This window comes from Aquila chrysaetos, chromosome 11, assembly GCF_900496995.4.
Source record: "Aquila chrysaetos chrysaetos chromosome 11, bAquChr1.4, whole genome shotgun sequence".
NCBI lineage: Eukaryota > Metazoa > Chordata > Aves > Accipitriformes > Accipitridae > Aquila > Aquila chrysaetos.
The window spans coordinates 7,336,692-7,356,234 of NC_044014.1; the positions used below are offsets into that span (position 1 = coordinate 7,336,692).

At 39.7% G+C, this 19,543-nt stretch overlaps 1 protein-coding gene across 5 annotated transcripts in view; it reads left to right on the forward strand.

The window, feature by feature from the left end:
* Positions 1-19,195, forward strand: part of CACUL1 (CDK2 associated cullin domain 1) — a 53,042-nt gene extending 33,847 nt beyond the window's left edge. For 3 of the 5 annotated variants that reach the window (XM_030031528.2, XM_030031530.2, XM_030031529.2), the window contains 4 exons: positions 8,134-8,223; positions 11,042-11,180; positions 14,546-14,589; positions 15,765-19,195. In XM_030031528.2, coding sequence (XP_029887388.1) covers positions 8,134-8,223; positions 11,042-11,180; positions 14,546-14,589; positions 15,765-15,805 — 314 coding nt within the window. In that variant the 3' untranslated portion in view covers positions 15,806-19,195. The remainder of the gene's footprint in view (positions 1-8,133; positions 8,224-11,041; positions 11,181-14,545; positions 14,590-15,764) is intronic. The other 2 variants (XM_041127321.1, XM_041127322.1) reach the window with 1 other exon arrangement.
* The last annotated feature ends 348 nt before the right edge of the window (positions 19,196-19,543 follow it).

Consider the following 19,543-nt stretch of genomic DNA (forward strand, 5'->3'; position numbering starts at 1 on the left):
TGGTGCTTTCTGAAAAGTACCAGAAAAGTTAACTCAAAAGTTGGAGAAGGTTGCTAACAGCTTTTTGATGATGAAGTTGTGCAACTGTCCTTTTTGGTTGCAGCAGGTACAAATTTAATACAAAATTACAGAGAATGAATCAAGTTATAACTGTTAGAGGTTGATAGATGTAGCAGGGAGCATGTTTCCTGTGCAGAGATTTTTTCCTGTTGTTTGTGTAGTGGGTAAGCGGGAGAGGGTGTGTTTCTCCATGGGCGTCCAGATCTACATACTTAGCAGATGTGTTTTGCTGTGTTGACCTCCAGAAGCCTGTTGATCTCAGTCAAGCAAGGGACCCTTGTCTCTTTGGCTGTGTACTGCTATGACATAATGCCTTTAGTTAATAAATTCCATATCTAGCTTTTGTTTGTGAATACCCCAGGAGAAGAGCAGCAGTGCAAAAGGCTGAGAGAAGGACTGTGATTGATGCCAGGTTCATAGCCTGACTATACAGTTGCAACAGAGACCACAGGGTTTATTTTGATGTGTTGGGTTTTTTTAATTCACTCTCCATGCCTCACCCTTTGGCAGAGATAGACAAGAAAAAGATGGATTGGGTTGGCTTTTTCCCTGCTCTAGTTGGCATTTCTTTTTTTCCCCTCCAATTTGACATCTGTCTCAAATGATCTGCATATGAGAAGCAAGCTGTCATTGCCTTGACCCACAAACTGCAGAGAAAATCCCCTGAAAAGGGGGGAAAACACTCCTGTTATTTTGCAGCTTCTTATGGAAGGCATTGCCCCCATGCTTTTTGTATGCTGCCCTTTTGGATTTACATTCAAGAAGTTGTTCTTCTTTGTGCTTCTCATTTCCGTGTCAGATCTAATGCTTCTGTTTCATAAAGAAATACTAGTTAGTTTCATAAATGAACTTGTTTTTGAATGGCTGTACTGAACTGGATCAAAAGTCAGTGTAGCCCAGTGTCCTGGCAAAAAAGCATGGAGTTTCATTATAGGTTTGGTGCAGCAGAAGTTCGATGACCATGGTTTTATATCTTGAAATGTATGTGCCCTGTAGGAAGAGCTGAAGGTTTCCTTGCACGTTTTAGTCTATGTCTACATTAATAAGTGGTGTGGTGCAAAGGGAGCAGATCTACAGAGTATGAAAGGCCTGTGTGTTGGTGTTGAGGACCCAGTGGTCGCCTTAACACGTGTTTTGGAGAGTTGTATTTCACGCTTGCTAATGTCTGGTCCTGTGGACAGAATGCCAGTTAGTAGTTTGAGCACATCTGGTTTAATCTTGTCCAAAAGGAATTAAGTTAATACGCTCCAAGGCAGCTCTGTCATATGAACCAAGGAGCAGTAAGTGGGGATGATCAGTGAATTTGCTTCAAAAGCACATTTCTAATCTGAACTAAAGCATTAATATATAATCTGCCCTTAAGCATTTGAAATCACTGTTCTTTTTTCTTTGAGACACAGAGTGACTACTGTGGTGGCAGAAGCAATATTTTGTTAAAAAAATGTCCTATTCGATTGCTGAGGCTTTTCCCTTCTGTAATATACTGGATGTTGCTCAGCCCCTAGACACTGCTTTGCTTATTTTTTTTCCTTAAAGTGTGCAAAATCAGTATGAGAAGAAAACCTGCACAACCTCACTTTGCCACCTTCATAAAGCTATGCTTCTTGCTTTTTAAGTTTAAGAATGATACAGAAAAATAAAATGGTAGGTTTCTTTAAAAAAAAAAAAAAAAAACCACCAAAAAAACCCGCAGAATTACTTGCCTATGGAGTGACTTGCTCTCCGTCTTTAGAATCAGCCTACTTGTCTGGATGGGTAAAATGAAATGAGAAGATTCCTTCCTGAGAGCCTCAAAAAATGAAGCAAGGTAGCAGAGCACTAGGAGAAAATACTGATTCATTCCAGTGTATTTGTACCAGACTAAAATGGGGTGATTTCTGTTAGAATTCTTCTACAACAAAAAGCTAATTTACTTTTTTCCCAGCTATAAAGTTGTTGAAATACCAGCTTTGGGCAGCAAATGTTTTGGGGGACAAGAGGGTTCTATAGCATAAAGGGTCCTTTTTGAGATGTAGGGAAGGGATGCTTTTATTATCAAGTTCTTTGTTAAAAGTAATTTTTAAAGACTTTTGTGCATCTACAAGACTGTGAATCTGTTCAGTGTTTAATTTCTGGCTTATTCTACATAGGCAAATAGTTTAATCCCATTACCTCCACTTCAAATTCCCATTCTAACCTTAAACCAGTGTTTTCCTTCCTCTCTTCCTTCCAAATATTGGTAGACAGAGATAACCGATAGTGAAAATCAACTGCAGTATGTTCCATTTCTTTTCCAGCATGTGGGCAGTGTGCTGGGGCTCTGCTATTGCAGGATAATCAGCCATTCCTTCCTCTTCAGAATACTGAATTGGCACGTTAATGTCAGTCTGGTCTTAGACCTCAGCAGGTACCTACCCTACTCAAGGGCTGTATAGGATAGCTTTTGTAGCTATTAATCTTTCTTATATCCTCTGTGCTCTGCAGACCTGATGGAATAATCGAGAATAACACACTTGCCAGTTTAAGGGTGGTATCACTAATATTGAAGTGGTAGCTGTGATTTGACAGGGCTAAGTAATTGTGTTGTAACCATATTGGAAACAGTACTGTTATGAAGTATCATAGAATACCGTCATATTCTTTAAATAACATTTAATCTACACACAAATTTTGTCACTGAACTAAACTTTTCATCAAAGAACTAAGTTATTTTAAAATAAGTTGCAGCAGTGTTTCTTATTTTTCTTGTTCCATGTTGATAAAGTTGCAGCACCTCAAAGTAAGGGAATTTTTTAATTGGAAAATGATGGTCATTACTTGAGACTACATGTTTAATCTGGCTCCTTGGTAAAGAAATAGGAACAATGTTCCTATTTCAGTAAGCCTTCATAAAATTGTAAACATGAAAATACCACCTTATTTTCCAGTTATAGAAGTCCAAAAGTCTATAGTTCTATATTTATAGCTTTGTTTTTCATATTTATTCTTGTTACAACACTGAATATTTTCCATGTTATTAAGACTTGGAATTTTTATTTTGTGGCATTTTTATTAGATACTTTATAAAGCTTTTGGGCTATGTAATGAATATTTCAAAAGTAATCTGTGGCTTCATTAAATGCCTAGTGGCAAATGCCTAGTAATAAATACAACTTTTTATGTTTTTTTTCTAACGTACATTTTAATTAATTACAAACTTTTGAAGAATTTAACTTGCTAAGAATTTATTTTTGGTTCTGTTTAAAAGAAAATAAAAATGCAGAATCTCAAGGAGTTTGATGTAACAGCAAGTGTGAGGGTTAAGCCAGAGGGAAGGTCAGTTTTCATGCAAATGGCTTTTGAAGTTCTAAATCAATAGCTGACATGTACCTGGGTTAAAGTAATGAAAAGGTAACATATGATCAAACTTCATCAGTCAATTTAATAATAAAATAGGCAGCAGGTGAAAAAACCCCAACAAACCCCAAAGAACAAAAAAAATAACAGAAAACAACCAACCTCCCAAGAAGCCTCAACCCAAACAAACAACAACCTACAGCCACATCTCGGGGACGCCAGCTGTAGCAGTTCCCTTCCTGTTTAATTGCAGTTGGCGTGTGGGGTTCAGTCAAGTGCTTTGCATGGACTAGATTTGGGAGTAAAGAGTGGGATACAGGAACCTTATTCAAGGTGAATCTGATGTTATCACAGTGAAGTAGAAGGGTATGTGTGGTCAGATGGACCCGATATAATTTAGCTGAGAGAAAGGTAATTTATTATACTGTAGATTTGAATGCATGTGATCTTTCTATTTTGATGATATTTCTAAAGGGCAGAACTTGCAGGTGAGCCTGTGCTGTGAAGGTTCATTTAGGCTGTGCACTGGTGATGGCTCCATTGTTACAGCTGTGCATCCCTGTATTTCTCAAAGTTGTGCAAGGGCTCAAGTTCTGTGGAAATGTCGAAGTTGCTATTCTGCAAAATAATATTGTATTGGCTTTGTGTGGCAAGGTTTCGGTAGCGGGGGGGGGGGTGGTTACAGGGGTGGCTTCTGTGAGAAGCTGCTGGAAGCTTCCCCTGTGTCCAGCAAAGCCAATACCAGCCAGCTGTAAGATGGACCCGCCGCCAGCCAAGTCTGAGCCCATCAGCGATAGTGGTAGCGCCTCTGTTATAACAGATTTAAGAAGGAAAAAAATAAGTTGCTGGGACAGATGGAAACGGCAGCCGGAGAGAGGAGTGAGAACATGTAAGAGAAACAGCCCTGCAGACACCAAGGTCAGTGCAGAAGGAGGGGAGGAGATGCTCCAGACGCCGGAGCAGAGATTCCCCTGCAGCCCGTGGTGATGAAGACCACGGTGAGGCAGGCTGTCCCCCTGCAGCCCAGGGAGGTCCGGGGGAGTAGATCTCCACCTGCAGCCCGGGGAGGACCCCACGCCGGAGCAGGGGGATGCCCGAAGGAGGCTGTGACCCCGTGGGAACCCTGCGCTGGAGCAGGCTCCTGGCAGGACCTGCAGATCTGTGGAGAGGAGCCCATGGAGCAGGTTTTCTGGCAGGACTTGTGACCCCCGTGGCGGACCCACACTGGAGCAGTGTGCTCCTGAAGGACTGCACACCGTGGAAAGGACCCACACTGGAGCAGTTCATGAAGAACTGTCTCCTGTGGGAGGGACCCCACGCTGGAGCAGGGGAAGAGTGTGACGAGTCCTGCCCCTGAGGAGGATGAAGCGGCAGAAATAATGTGTGATGAACTGACCGTAAACCCCATTCCCCGTCCCCTTGCACTGCTGGAGGGGGGGTAGGTAGAGAATCTGGGAGTGAAGTTGTGCCCGGGAAGAAGGGAGGGCTGGAGGAAAGGTGTTCTGAGATTTGGTGTTATTTCTCATTACCCTACTCTGGTTGATTTGTAATAAATTGAGTTAATTTTCCCCAAGTTGATTCTGTTTTGCCCGTGACAGTAATTGGTGAGTGATCTCTCCTGTCCTTATCTTGACCCACGAGCCCTTTGTTATATTTTCTCTCCCCTGACCAGCTGAGGAGGGGGAGAGATAGAGCAGCTTTGGTGGGTACCTGGCGTTCAGCCAGGGTCAATCTGCCACAAATATAAATATTGCATATATATTAGAATTAAGCACTAAAGAGCACAGTTTGTACAATGGGATAAAGATCTCTGGAATAATTTGTTTTAATTTGAGTTACATTTAATGGGAATACACTTTATAATTTTAAGTGCATTATTGAATAGTTACAACTTTGACTACATCTGCCTAAGCCATACTTACGTATGATTGGTTAAAATATCTTACTTTGAAGTTCTATTAGATCACTGCAAAGGCAGGAAAAAAAATCTTCTGTTCTAACATGCAAAAGTTTCATTGTTCTGCCAGAAAAATTACATCTTTGCCAAGCAAAATAAATCTATTTTGAAAGGAATGTTGAAGGACAGAAAGAGATTTTTAGGATAGCCAACTCATAGTTTCTGCAAGTGAATCCTGAGTTATGAGCAAGTGAGTTTGAACTTATAAGATATCATCTGCTACTCTTGGAATTACTGCAGTCCTGGATCTTGCCCCAAGGACGCCACTGTAATTAGGAAGTAGCTTAAACCTTCATCAAGGGGCAAACTTCAGAGTACCTGAAGTGCTGCAGGTTCATACCTCACTTATTCCAATACAGTTCATCCTCCATTCCTCAAAAAAATCCTGAGGCCATTCTGGGTATTGTGTCTTACTTCAGTTCAACAATATTTCAAAGCATCTTGTATCTTTCTGCAATTAAAGCATTTCATCATGGGAACCCACACGTCTCTTCTTTGATTCTGCCATGAGTTATTTTCAAGACTATTTGCAGGTTAATTAACTCATTTGCATATTGGTTACTTAGTCTGTAAAGTGCAATATTAGTTCATAAACACTGTGGAGGTGGTCAGATAGTATCATAGTGTCATTACCACTGTCATTCATCTGAGGTTTAGTTTTATTCTGCCTCACCCTGTTCTGTCTTTGTAAATGCCACAGGTGGAGCTTCTGGGAGTAGGTAGAAGGAGTATGTCTCCAGTACCACAGCCTGAGAGGAATGAGGTGGGCTGCCAGTCTGGTGTGCTCATCACGTCTTGTCTTCGATCCATATATACCATAAAATAAAATTTTTCTTTGTCTCTGCCATCTACTTGTTCTATGTTATTTAAAAATAAAAAAAAAAAATAATTGAGAGATGGCAGTACGTACAACAGTGTGCTTGGGGTATAGGCACTGTATTTTGGATTTCATCCGTAGGTGGAGTGTGACCTGCAGTTTTCCATTTACTCAGAGATACCTAAGTAGTAAGATACCCTCTAGTTCATTATGTAGTTGTGAGCAGCTTCTGTTAATGCTTGGTTTGTCCCCAAAGCAACTCTGAATAGCTTCTTTCTCTTCTACAGTATGCCCTGTACATATACAATTACATAAAGTAGCTTCTGAAATATTTTAAAATTGCTTTTACTAGTTATAACTTGGATACTACTGGAGAGCACGGTTTTCAGTTTATCAGGAGTAAAATCAAGAAAGTCTGTTAACTGAATTACTTCTTAACATCTATTAAAATGTTCAAGTGACTTTTAACTCTGGACTTTGTGGTCTTTAAGTCAGTATTAATTTTTAGGCTTATTCTGTTTTAAATAATTTATTATACATAGCTTTGGAACATAATTTGGTGCCTACATATGAAGAATAAATTTTGGGTTCTCTGGACACTTTACAAATCTATTGGTGAAGTTTATGCTGAAGTAGTTACAGTCTAATTAAATATATATATATATGTATATACACACACATTGTATGGATTGTGCATTACTGTCTGCATATCTTCCTTACAAAGCATTATCCCCTTTTTAATTTTGATTTGCAACTTTCCTGGCTGCCAAGAGGCTGTTTGAAAAATCTTTAGGAAAGAGGCTGTAAATATGTCATTACAAAACAAATCACAGGTTCTCACCCCCTCAAGGCTTCAGCTGAAAGGAACAAGCACTTTTAAGATGGTTCTATGTAAAATAAATTCATCCATAACAGTTAAATATAACCACTTTGATTACTTGGAGGTTAGAAAAAATACTTTCTTTTTTTAATCTCCCTATTACATGAGCCCCTTAAACAATTTCACAAAGAGAAGAACATGCTGCAGAAGATTTTTCTTTTTATGGTAAGTACTATAGTGGCAGATGCTGAAGACAGAACTGAAGAAGCTTTGAAGTTTAAAAACCAGAGTCTCTACAATGTAAGCACAAGAGATATGCCCTTTAGGTAGAATTGTAAGAGTCATTTCTCCTCTACATAGTGGGTACAGAAAGGTGTGTATACTGCTCAAGTCCTTTGTAGAGGCATAAGAACTGAAAGGCAGCAGTTAGTTTTAAACCTTACTGATTTTTTTTTTTGATTGTTTGTTTATGTAATTCAGATGGATGTACAAACCTCATATAAATACACGGCAGGCTAAAGGTCTGGCTATTGTAATACAAGCAGTAGATCTGCTATTGCCAAGTTTTCCTACAAGAGGAAAATGCTGTTATTGCAATGTTTACTACAGAAGAGACCAAAAATGAAATAGAAATGTTCACTTGTGTTTAAAAGAACAAACAACTTTTCTTATTTGATTTTTACTTTTTTTTTCTTTTTTACACTACTTGTACTTCATTCATAGCCTTTCAATGCAGCCTTAATTTAATGGACAAGATGCTAAACACTGTAAAGCGAGGATCTGTGGATCTCGAGGTGTTCAGCACACTCGGAATGAGAGTGCTTCTAAAAATAAGTTGTTTACTTCAGTTCTGCATCTGAATACTTAGAGCTATTGCTTGCTTGGTTTTTCCTCAGAACTCCTGCTGCCTGTCTGAAAACAGATGAAAAATAAGTTATTTCATATTTTCATCATACATAATTTGAACAGACTACTTCTATCGAAAGGTGATGGTTTATTACTCTTGAGAATTAAGTTGCAATCGGATAACTGGCTGTTCCCTTTGTGAGGACATCAGATAACAAAAAAAGCACAACTGCTGTATTTCTTCGATATAAAAATGTATGTTTAAGAGCCGATATTTCTTGGTTAGAAAAATGGCTAATTCTCTTAATTTTATTTCAGCTTTACTTTTGGAAGCTCAGTCAACGCCGTTTCAAATAACTCCTTCAACCATGGCAAATATAGTGAAAGGCCTGTATACACTACGACCAGGTAAAAAAAGAAAAATGTTTCTAGGAGTCTCTCATACTGTTCCTAAATATGTATGCGGTTGCTGTCTATCTAATGCACATTTAACAAACAAATGTGCATTGTGTTCTGTCCATCATAATGCTTAGCATCTACTATGCAAAGGCCCTGGTTCTTCTTGTTGCCCATTTCTGTGACCTGGGTACCATGTGAACACCAAATTAATTTTAAAAAAAACAACCCAACCCTCTACTCTGGGGACAGAGGGAACACCTATTTCTTTTGCTTTGTAGAAATAAAGAAAGAAGGCTGTTTAATAAGTCAGTCATGGCAGAAGTTTAGAAGTCTTGAAATAGTGAAAGTTATATTGTGAGTCACGCTTCAGCCAGATCTTTGACATGAGATGACTGTTTTGTCTATGAAGCCATTACTTGGTTGGTATTATTTCATGGAAGAGCTTAGTTTAACTTGTGAGTACATCATGACCTCTTGTGCAACAAGCCTGACCTTGGTGCCAGGGAAGGTTGTGGAGCAGATCATCTTGAGTGCCATCACACGGCACGTACAGGACAAGCAGGTGATCAGGCCCAGCCAGCATGGGTTTCTGAAAGGCAGGCCCTGCTTGGCCAACCTGATCTCCTTCTGTGACAAGGTGACCCCTTGGTGGATGAGGGAAAGGCTGTGGATGTTGTCTACCTGGACTTTAGGAAAGCCTTTGACACCATTTCCCACAGCGTTCTCCTGGAGAAACTGGCTGTTCGTGGCTTGGATGGGTGTACGCTTTGCTGTGTTAAAACTGGCTGGATGGCCGGGGCCAAAGAGTTATGGTGAATGGAGTGAAGTCCAGTTGGTGTCTGGTCTCAGGTGGTGTTCCCCAGGGCTCAGTATTGGGGCCAGTTCAGTTTATTATCTGTATCAGTGATCTGGACGAGGGGATCGAGTGCACCCTCAGTCAGTTTTCAGGTGACACCAAGTTGGGCGGGAGGGTTGATCTGCTCGAGGGTAGGAAGGGTCTTCAGAGGGATCTGGACAGGCTGGGTCGATGGGCCGAGGCCGGTTGTATGAGGTTCAACACGGCCGAGTGCCGGGTCCTGCACCTGGGTCACAGCAACCCCACGCAGCGCTACGGGCCTGGGGAAGAGCGGCTGGGAAAGCTGCCCGGCGGAAAAGGACCTGGGGGTGCTGGTCCACAGACGGCTGAATGTGAGCCGGCCGTGTGCCCAGGCGGCCAAGAAGGCCAACGGCATCCTGGCCTGGATCAGAACCAGCGTGGCCAGCAGGAGCAGGGAGGTGACCGTCCCCTGTGCTGGGCACTGGTGAGGCCGCCCCTCGAGTCCTGTGTTCGGTTTGGGGCCCCTCACTGCAGGACAGACATGGAGGTGCTGGAGCGTGTCCAGAGAAGGGCGACGAAGGTGGTGAGGGGCCTGGAGCACAAGTCTGATGAGGAGCGGCTGAGGGAACTGGGGATGTTTAGCCTGGAGAAGAGGAGGCTGAGGGGAGACCTGATCGCTCTCTACAGCTGCCTGAAAGGAGGTTGTGGTGAGGTGGGTGCTGGTCTTTTCTATCAAGTAACTAGTGATAGGACTAGAGGAAATGGCCTCAAGTTGTGCCAGGGGAGGTTTAGGTTGGATATTAGGAAAAAATTTCTTTACTGAAAGGGTTGTCAGGTATTGGAACAGGCTGCCCAGGGAAGTGGTGGAGTCACCATCCCTGGAGGTATTTAAAAGCCGCGTAGACGTGGCACTTAGGGACATGGTTTAGGGTGGACTTGGCAGTGCTAGGTTTACAGTTGGACTCAATGATCTTAAAGGTCTTTTCCAACCTTAAATGATTCTACGATGAGGGAGGTTAGTGCATTGTTTTCTGTTTAAACCACCTGCACATATAGTAATAATTATTTAGTGAGTTTGCTGATTAAAGACTGTTGAAGCTTGGCATGGACCAAGTAACCAAATGTGGGAATTGGATAAAAACTCATAATGTGCCTTAGTGAATATGTTTAAAAGCATCCCTTTTTCCAAGTAAAGATGAGGTTTAAGATAAGTGCTAGAACCTCTGGAAAGTCTGGCTTCAGAAATAGTTGAGGAGTATTTATTTTTCTTAGAACTTCTTACACAGTTGCTATAAACCCCATTTTCATCTTTTGCTCCGTCTTCTGTGTTTCTTATCATCAGCCTTGAAGCAACTTTAACATAATCTGTCTTGCTTCCGTAAGGCAATGTTCAGTGTAGTGAAATTAAATCACATTTCTATCCTGAAGCTGAACTAGTACAGGTTAAAATTATATAATGAACATTAAAAAGTGTTCATCTAAGCTCTAGAAGATCAGTGAGAGAATTGCATTAATTCGTTTGAAATGGGGGATGGAGAAGCAGGGTTGTATGGTGGTATTACTGTGCTTTCTAGAAGTAGGGCTCAGGGAAGAGAGGTGTAAATTTTGTGAATACACTTCCTGGAGTAAAGTGTTACAAATGATCTGATTATCAAGGTGAGTTTGCTGATAGTCATTACCTGTCCTTGAGAATGTCCAGAGACTCAACAGGCCCTACGAGATGCAGCAAGAACTGAATTTCAATTTGATGATGACGTTGATGACCAAAAAACCCAGTAATTCCATTATCTACATGTAAACATCTGATTTTAACAGTTTGATTATGTGTTCTACTTTAAGACTTGGTTTCTGTGGTTTTGGGGGGATGCTTTGGGGTTTTTTGTTTTTGTTGTTTTTAAATTCAAGATCCTAAAATGTATTTAAAATAGAGCAAAGTTACATTTGTCAAAGAGTAAAATTTTCAAAAGATCTTTTCCACGTGTTTTGTTGTTGCTTTCCCTTTTCTTACAGAATGGGTACAGATGGCACCAGCTTTATTTTCTAAATTCATCCCAAATATTCTACCCCCTGCTGTGGAATCTGAGCTTCAGGAATATGCTGCTCAAGACCAGAAGCTTCAAAGAGAGCTTATGCAGAATGGATTTACTAGGTAATAATTATTAGTCTTCAGTAGTAATTGTGCTGGATGGTGCTGAAATGTTAAAATGGATACACCTAAAAATATTGAAGAAATAATTTAAGAGTTAATAAAGAACCTTCACAACTCAGTATCTGAAATATGGCCTTATTTTCCATACATTTTGAGCACTACTAACCCTGCAGATGGTACCAGAAAGTAGATGATCAGAAGTCTTGAGATATTTTCATGAAACAGATTGCTTACAGTTCATGCCTCCCTGTGTTTTGATTGCACTTCTAATGCATGATCATGCTCCTGTTCAGCCTTTACTTTGGCCATTTATTTTCTATGAGCTGACATTTTTTCATGATGCTTCTGAAAATGTCAGTTGATGACTTCTTATTCCACTTTCAGAGCTATTTTATACTGTCAAGGTGTTTATTTTTAATAGGTATTTCTCTTCTGGCTGTTGAATTGGGGGGAAAAAAAAGAACAAACAGTAAAAGAGACAGTGGAAAATTTTTGTAACCTATATTGTTCACTCTGGGCTGTGCCTGTTGCTCTGTGCTCTTCTATTTAACTGTCTAGACAGAAGCACAGCGCTTTCACCACAGCAGTGTGCCACTTTTGCAGTAGTCTGACAAACCAAGATCAAGCTGGGGAAGCTATTGTGCTCTGTTCCCAAGAGGTTTGTGAAGGGAATACATCTTCATCTTTCCTGTTACCTGTGCAGTGCTGAGAATCTGGTCCTGTAGTTTGAAGACCCACTAGATGTGGTTATGTTTATAGTGTTAGATGTACTCCTGGATTTCATACTCTTGTGTAGTTTTCCTTGAAGGTAATCTCTCTCTTCAAAGCTTGGTAAATTATTGAGCTTCAAAACTCTAATTCTGACCCAAATGCAAATGGTATTGTAGACTCATTCCTTGTAAGGCTTTCTGTTGAGGAAAAGAATTTTTTGATAGATATGCATGAGTTAAGACACTAAAAACAAACCCATAAGAGCTTGGGCTGAGAAAAGTAGTGCATTTGGCCCAAGAAATAGAAGTTTAGACTTTGAAACTGAGTGAGCATATAATGCTGACAGAGGATTGTAATGCACAGAACAAAACAAAACTAAGAACATTTTGGTTTTGTCTAACTTTCAATCTTACTAATTCTGTAGGTGACTTATAGTTCTGCTTACAACTGCATTTCACCAGTTTTACACTCCACAGAGAATTAAGAATGAAGTTTCAAGTAGTAACAGTCCATATCCACAAAAACAATTGGTTTCAAAAACATTTTTCCCTAGGTACCTGAAAATAAGACAGGCTTGTCAGCTTGATTTTGAAGTTCTTTGGCTGGTACTGTGAGGAGGATACTGTATAAAAGGCTAGGAAGGGTAGTAGGAAGGATGCTGACCATTGCAAAGGCAACATGCCTCTGTCGTGCTCTCCTGTTACAGACTTGGTGGGATCCTTCAGAATATATTTTAGCAACTCCTGTTTTATGCAGGAAAGTAATCTGTAGCACTGGAACTAATGCAAATCCATAGGAAACTGTTTCTATCCTGTGTGATAGGTGGGGACAAAGAAGAGATTAGGGCTTGAGGATAGTCATACAAGAAAGAACTAAGTAAAGATTTCTCTGTCACACGTTGTTTGCAGAGTCTAATTCCCAAGAGTTCCTCTTTCTTTTGGCTTTCTGCAGCATGTGGTGATCTGGCTATTGGACACGTGAAGAGTTTTGGTGTGCCTTATAGGTTTAGAAAATTGGCCCACCCTAGCCCATGCTTTTGTGCAACTGCTGTTTCTATGTAGCTTGCTTTCAATTTATTAAATAAAAATGCAAAGTAAAACTTTGCAGTGGAATAACTGATTGATGGCATTTAGTCTTTGATGAATGTGTTTTGCACAGTATATTTTATATGGTTGTACTGCGAGGGAGTCAGTGCAGTCTGGTAAACATAGAGGTTATATAAAGTGTTAGAGTCGAGTCTGTCATCATTAAAAGGACACAAGGAAAACAAAACTGAAGTACAGGTAATGTATTTGCTACATGCCATTTTGCAGTGGTATTTGAAATGCATTTTGCCTTGAAATGTATTTCAAGATGTAATGTGCTTCTTCCTGTGTTATGAACATAGATTATATTTATTTGTAATTTTTCAGAATTGTTATGAGGTTATATTCCTACACATATAGATGTATATATTTATATGTATGAAAGGATTGTTTTTCTCTTTTAGCAAGTAGTGTGCCAAGTCTGTTCTCTTCTGGGTTAGTATGAAATGTCATCTGTTCTCTAATTGCGCCAAAAAATGGTGAAGTCTTTGCTGCTGCGTTTCCTACAACAATACCCATGAGGAACACAGCACAGTGAGGTGTCTTCAGCAGCGTTAATGTCATGTCAGGCTCTGGTTTAAATAGTCAGCTTATCAACATTGTTAAATACTACTGCTGCAGCAAGTGGGAATACAAGCCAGTTCATTGCTGGTATTTCTCTTGTGAAAGACCTTAATTAAGGCATACACAGCAGATCCATCACCTTAAGAGTGGTTTCAGGGAAGAACACTTCATGTTATTCAAAAAAACCCCTATTTCTACCAACTTCCAGCAGATAAATATGAAATTACAACCGCTGTGATGAAAATATATTGAAATCTTCCTTCCTTATATAACACTATCAATAGCATATCTATCATCACAAGAAACTTGTGAAGTTTCTTCACAAGCAGGATTTTCCAGCTTTAAGAGTTTGTGTGCACAAGAAAAAAAGGGAAAAAAAAAGTTTTCCAAATAGACGGGAATTTGACTTTGGGTTTTCAGGAGCAGTGATGTCAACCGGTGTTTACACAACTTTAGTTATTTATTTAAATCATCTGCTTGAAGAGGGAATGCTGGCAGCTGAGACTTGCTTAGGGTCTGATTGTTGGGTTTTCAGGAGCATCTTACCTTTTTAGACTGATAGAGGCAGAATTTTTCAAATAGTTCTATAAAGTTTAGTTGAGGAGTTTGAATTGAGGAAAACAATTTTATGCATGACTTAAGACCACACTGCATATGAGCAATTTTCCTCATCTTAAGTTTATAAAAATCAAACCTACTATCTTTAACAAAAGGATGAGTTAATTAAATCTATAAAATACAGCTTATACTTCTGTTTTAGTAAATTGAGAATCCTGCGGTCATGTGTTATTGCTACTATGTTTGCATTTTGTTTCTAAAGTCTGTAAAAGTTGATGATTGTGTGGAGGTACTTCACTGTTGTTTTCCCTTTTTTAAAATCATAGAATGGTTTGGGTTGGTACGGACCTTTAAAGGTCATCTAGTCCAACTCCCTTGCAATGAGCAGGGACATCTTCAATTAGTTCAGGTCATCATGAAAATACCTTTCTTCCCCTTCTTTCCTAGAGGTGACCAGTCACGCAAGAGAGCTGGAGAAGAGTTAACTTACAGTAAGTATGCATCTAACCCTGCCCTCCAGTGTGCTACAGTCCCTGACGGGTTGGGCATACAGGTAGTGGTGGGCTTCTGGGTTCTTGGGGGATAGTAAGGTGTCAGAGGCTACATCTCCACACGCAGCTAGCTGTCTGCCAATGTAAACTTTACCATTCTAAGTAATAATAGGAACTTCTTGGATCTAGAGCCTGGCTAACTGTGCTGGAGTCCCACAGCCACCTGTAAGGTAGTAAGATATCCTAGCTACTGAGGCCAAGAAATTTGCACTTCATTTAAGTGGAAGCTGAGGTCTTGAGGAAAAAGGACGTAGTTGTCCCAAGTCTCTGCCTGGTCAGGATACGCAACAGGCAATGAAATGATGAGCCAGTCCACCTCTGATATAAATTACCTACTGGTAATGCATGTTTCTGTCCAGTGACAGAATGGAGAGTTTGGAGGGGTTTTTCACTTGGAACCCTCAATTAGTGTCTAATACAACCTGGGATCCACCTGTGTTGAGACACTAAAGGCAGTATTTGGCCACAAATGTTCAAGTCATGCAGCAGGGAAGTTCTCTTCCATTTGTAGATAAAGTCTCTTGCTGCATGTTTAACTGTAAGGTTCTTCACTTTGTTACTCCCTTAATTTCCCCCCATATAGTTTAGGGAGTGGGGGGAAGAGACACAGGGAGGAATTGTATTTCCATTCTCAGTTGGTTGCTCTACTCCAGACAGCCCTAATTTGGGTGCAGTCAGTCAAAGGTCTCATCTTCTCTGCTGACTAAATATCTAGCCAGGAGAGAATCTAGTCCCATACATTCTATGGTAGGATTGAAGTACAAAGTCCTGACTGTCGTTAAATAGGCTTGGGGATTGGGGAATAGCATCTGTTCTGGTACTGTTGTTAACTTCAGTTCATTTTATTGCATTCTTTCTACCAAGTTCCCTCCTGTGCATTCAGCTGAGTATGTTCGCTCTATTCCCTACCATAAAATGTCATACAGTTTTGTGATGAACTCTTATTACAACCTGAAATGAATGAATGGGTGTTTACGTGGTATATCAGCTTCTGTTTACACTGTTAACGTTTTGCAGGCAATGCTGGTTTTTGGGCTGTTGGGGGAAGAGGGGCAAAGGACATAAGGTGGAAGTTTAATATGAGAGAATTTCTTGAACTTTTTATGTAATTTCAGATGGCTCATCAGCTTGTGCAAGCTCCAGGGGGTACAGATAGTGAATATACTGGATCAGCTTCTATTCCTAGCCAGAACAGACACTGGAGGAGCGCAGGTGGTATCCGGAGCCTCCTTTGGCAACTGCTGATACTTGAGCTCTGACACGAACTATGCCTCAAAGAAGAATTTTGGACTTTCTTCTTTATATAATAAAATGTCAGTTGCTGCTACAATTGGGATGACTTTGAAAGACATGATTCCTTGGTCTAGCCTCTCAACAAGTTCATGTTCTGCGATTTTTGTGAGGAATGCACCTTGAAAAACAATCCTTTCAAAGTGGAAATGGGCAGCCGAAATCAGCAGCTTCCAAAAGCGTTAGAATGGAAGAATCTTTTTTGCACTCTTTTCTTAAATATTAAGGACATTCTTAAAACTAGTTAACACGTCAGTGTATTAGTTTTTAAACTTCAAGGTATTTTCTGGAGCTTTTCCTTAAATAATAAGAATAAATTTTCATTATTTTGCAGTATTTGTTCATTAGTTTAAAAGTTGTCACCTTTTAAGAGTTGGTCCCATATAAATGTATCTTCTGTCAGGGAGTTTTAAATTCCAGATTTTTCTTTTATCTCTTTTTTTGTTACTTGGTATTTTGAAATCTGTTTTCCTATGTGTTTGTACTCTGTGCCTTCAGCTTGTGCACTTTGCAACTTTATAGACCATATTTTGTTACTGCAAAATGTGTTCTTGAGGAAAAACTTGATGTGAACAAACATGCTGCAAAGTTGCACTTTCTCTTTGCATTAATGAGAGGTGAATTTAAGGAGGAAGGAAGAAAAGTTGAACCTATCACCATCTACTAATAGTGACTTGAAGTTTGTCCACTTTTTTTTTTTCATATGTATTAGTGTTTAATGCTGGGACCAACTCTTGTAGAACCCCTCTCATTGACTTTTCACTGGCTTCCATAATTGCAATAGATTGAGATGTGAATTCCAGACTGAGTGAAATACTAAGATGTGTATTATGCTGTGCTATGTAGAACCAGTGGGCAAAATTCTCCAGTCTCGTAGGTCCGCAAAGTGCATCTCCATCAGCACAAACCAGATTTGCACCTGATTAATTGGTGAACAATGGTACCTGTCCAAGATCACTTTGTGGCTCCTGTGCCATTTCTCCTGCTTCGGGGATGTGATGGGGGTGTGATAGTGGATGTGGTCAGAATCGGGGAGTTGAGGAGTGGTGTAATGCATGCGTGTGTACCCATCAGCCTCCTGCTTCCAGTCTTGTGTAAACTCAGCTGGAGATCCAGCTGAGCCCAGTTCCAGGAGATCTGGACCTATGGTCTAAACCCTAATGATTGTGACATGGGCTTGTAGTATGGCTAATGCAATTCTTTCATGAGGGGAGAAACATACTTGAAAAAGCAGTGTGACTACAGGTTGTGGGGTTGGTTTTTTTTTTTTGTTACTATGGATTTATTTTTTATCACCTTTAGTTATGAAGAGAAATGAGTTGGTAATATAAAATCTTTCTGAAGTGAAACAAAAGTTTGTTCAGTTTTGTCTTGCACAACCCTTATGCCCGTTCAAAAAACCTACACAAAAACCTGACACAACCCCCTTTATGCTTGCATGAATTCATTACAAAATGCAGGAAAAAGAGATGCGGCAGGGACAAAGTTTCTTTTTGTTTTGTAGCCAGGCTTCATGTAAATGAATTTAATTCTATCAGTTTCACATCAGCCACTTTGGCACTGCTGTTAGTTTGGAGGGGGTTGGGGGTAGGGGGTGGAGAATGAGGACGCTGCTGTGATTGACAGATTCACCTTTATATTTCTTTGCATATTTGCAAAGAAAATATTTAATTTTGAGGAAGTTTTTATTTTAAAAGTGAAAATGAATGCTTTAGTGTTTTGTTTTCTATGCAGAACAATGCCAGCAGTCTAATCTCTTCCCCAATCGTGGAAAACCAAACCACTCTGAGTAGGGATTTTTCAAGTGTTGATAATGTTTGCTTCAACTTTGCTACCAGCTAATTAAGTTGAAGCAGAATTAGATAAAAACAGGGGTTTTGAAAGTTTTGCTGAAGTATGCAGTGGAGAAGTTAATGAAGGCTAATAGGGAACAAAAATTATTTGCCAGCTTCCAGATTTTCATCAGTTTTGGCTTTAAACAAAAATAAAACCTCTGATAGTGTCCTTAGCTTTAAAAATCACTGTTTGCTGAAGTGACAATATTCTTAAGAATAGATACATTAACCTAATTTGGTTAAAGTTTGTTTACAACTTCATTACCATTCTAGTTCACATAACACAGTAATCAAGCTCTGTCATCTTTGTCAAGTGATCACAATTTTTTTTCTGTTCTTAAAGTGGTTTTACTGGTTCAAGTTTGTAAATAACACGTCGTGCTTTTGCTTCAAGTTTGAGGCAAGGGTTCAACATTCATTTTACATTGCATTATGTTTGGGACACAAACTTCTACAACAGTGATTCCATCAAAAGGTAAAACATTCCTGTCAACGTGTTTCACTTCTTATGCACTGAGTAGTGCTTGGATGCTTCTCAGTCCTGTGTAGCATTTTCACTAGGCCACCATACCTGAGAAATCTGTCTGTTAAGCACTGTATTATGTTGTAAATTTGGCATTAAAATTCCTGTATGTTTTGGCATTATTAACATAATGCTGAAATATTGTTTATCTGTTTGAAGACGTTATCATTGTGACTGAGCATGAAACAGAATACAGCATACTATACTAGATTATTTTGTTTCTCTGTAAACTTGCATTTTACTTACAGTAAAACTAACTCAGCCAACTTGAGCATCGGTACTGTAAAGCCACAATTACGAACAGCATGATCCTAATTGCAGTATTTAATTTAACCAAATAACTTGTGGTAAATCCGTTGCATCTGTAGCTTACTCTGTTAAGATTAAGAGTAAAGTCAGTTATACAATGGGTGTCCTCTTTATGTTGCACTGGTTCTATAGCCAAACTTGCTACATTAAAATATTTTTAGATTTTCATTTCTTGATTTGGGAAGTTGAAATATTTAAATTCATCCTGCTGACTACTATAATGGTAGGCAATTGTCAATATATGGTCAAGATACTCTTTGATACAAATGATGAAGGCGGGGGTCTAAACAGATAAGTACTCAGCTCTTCTACAGTTGGATCTCCTTCCTGCAGTTGTTGAGGAAGTGTTTGTGGATGAATACTTTGAAGCAAAAGTTTTTGACTCTTGTCATTTGACAGAGATACGATCAGCTAGATTAATTGCTTTTTGTTTTTCCCTGACATGATTGTTTACTTTCTACAGGTTAAAAAAAAAGAAACTACAAAGGCCATGTTCTGAGCAACTGAAAAATGTTTTTCATGTACACTATGACAACCCTAGTGAAAGGACTATTCTGTAGAACTACGGAATAAAACCCAACTGCTTGAATTTGACTCGTGTCTTCAACCCGGCTCCAGTAGAGAGAAAACAGATTTTTGATGCCTTGACATGCACCAGCTATCCAGAGGGCACTTAGTTCAGCTCACAGGGTGGACATTTAGGATCAATTGACCACAACCAAAAGGTACTGCTAGGGAGGGTTGGTCATTGCTTGGGTTGGTGTACTTCCCCTTCTGCTCTGCTGGGACCGTGTGGTAACATAGGGATAGTCACTGTGCTGATGCCACTCTAGTTGAAAATTCCTTTTTTGAGGGTAGTCTTGTGTTGACAACTCATTTAACCTTAAATTCACAGCCAAATACTGTAAATAAGTTTGTTAATGATAGTATTTCCTTG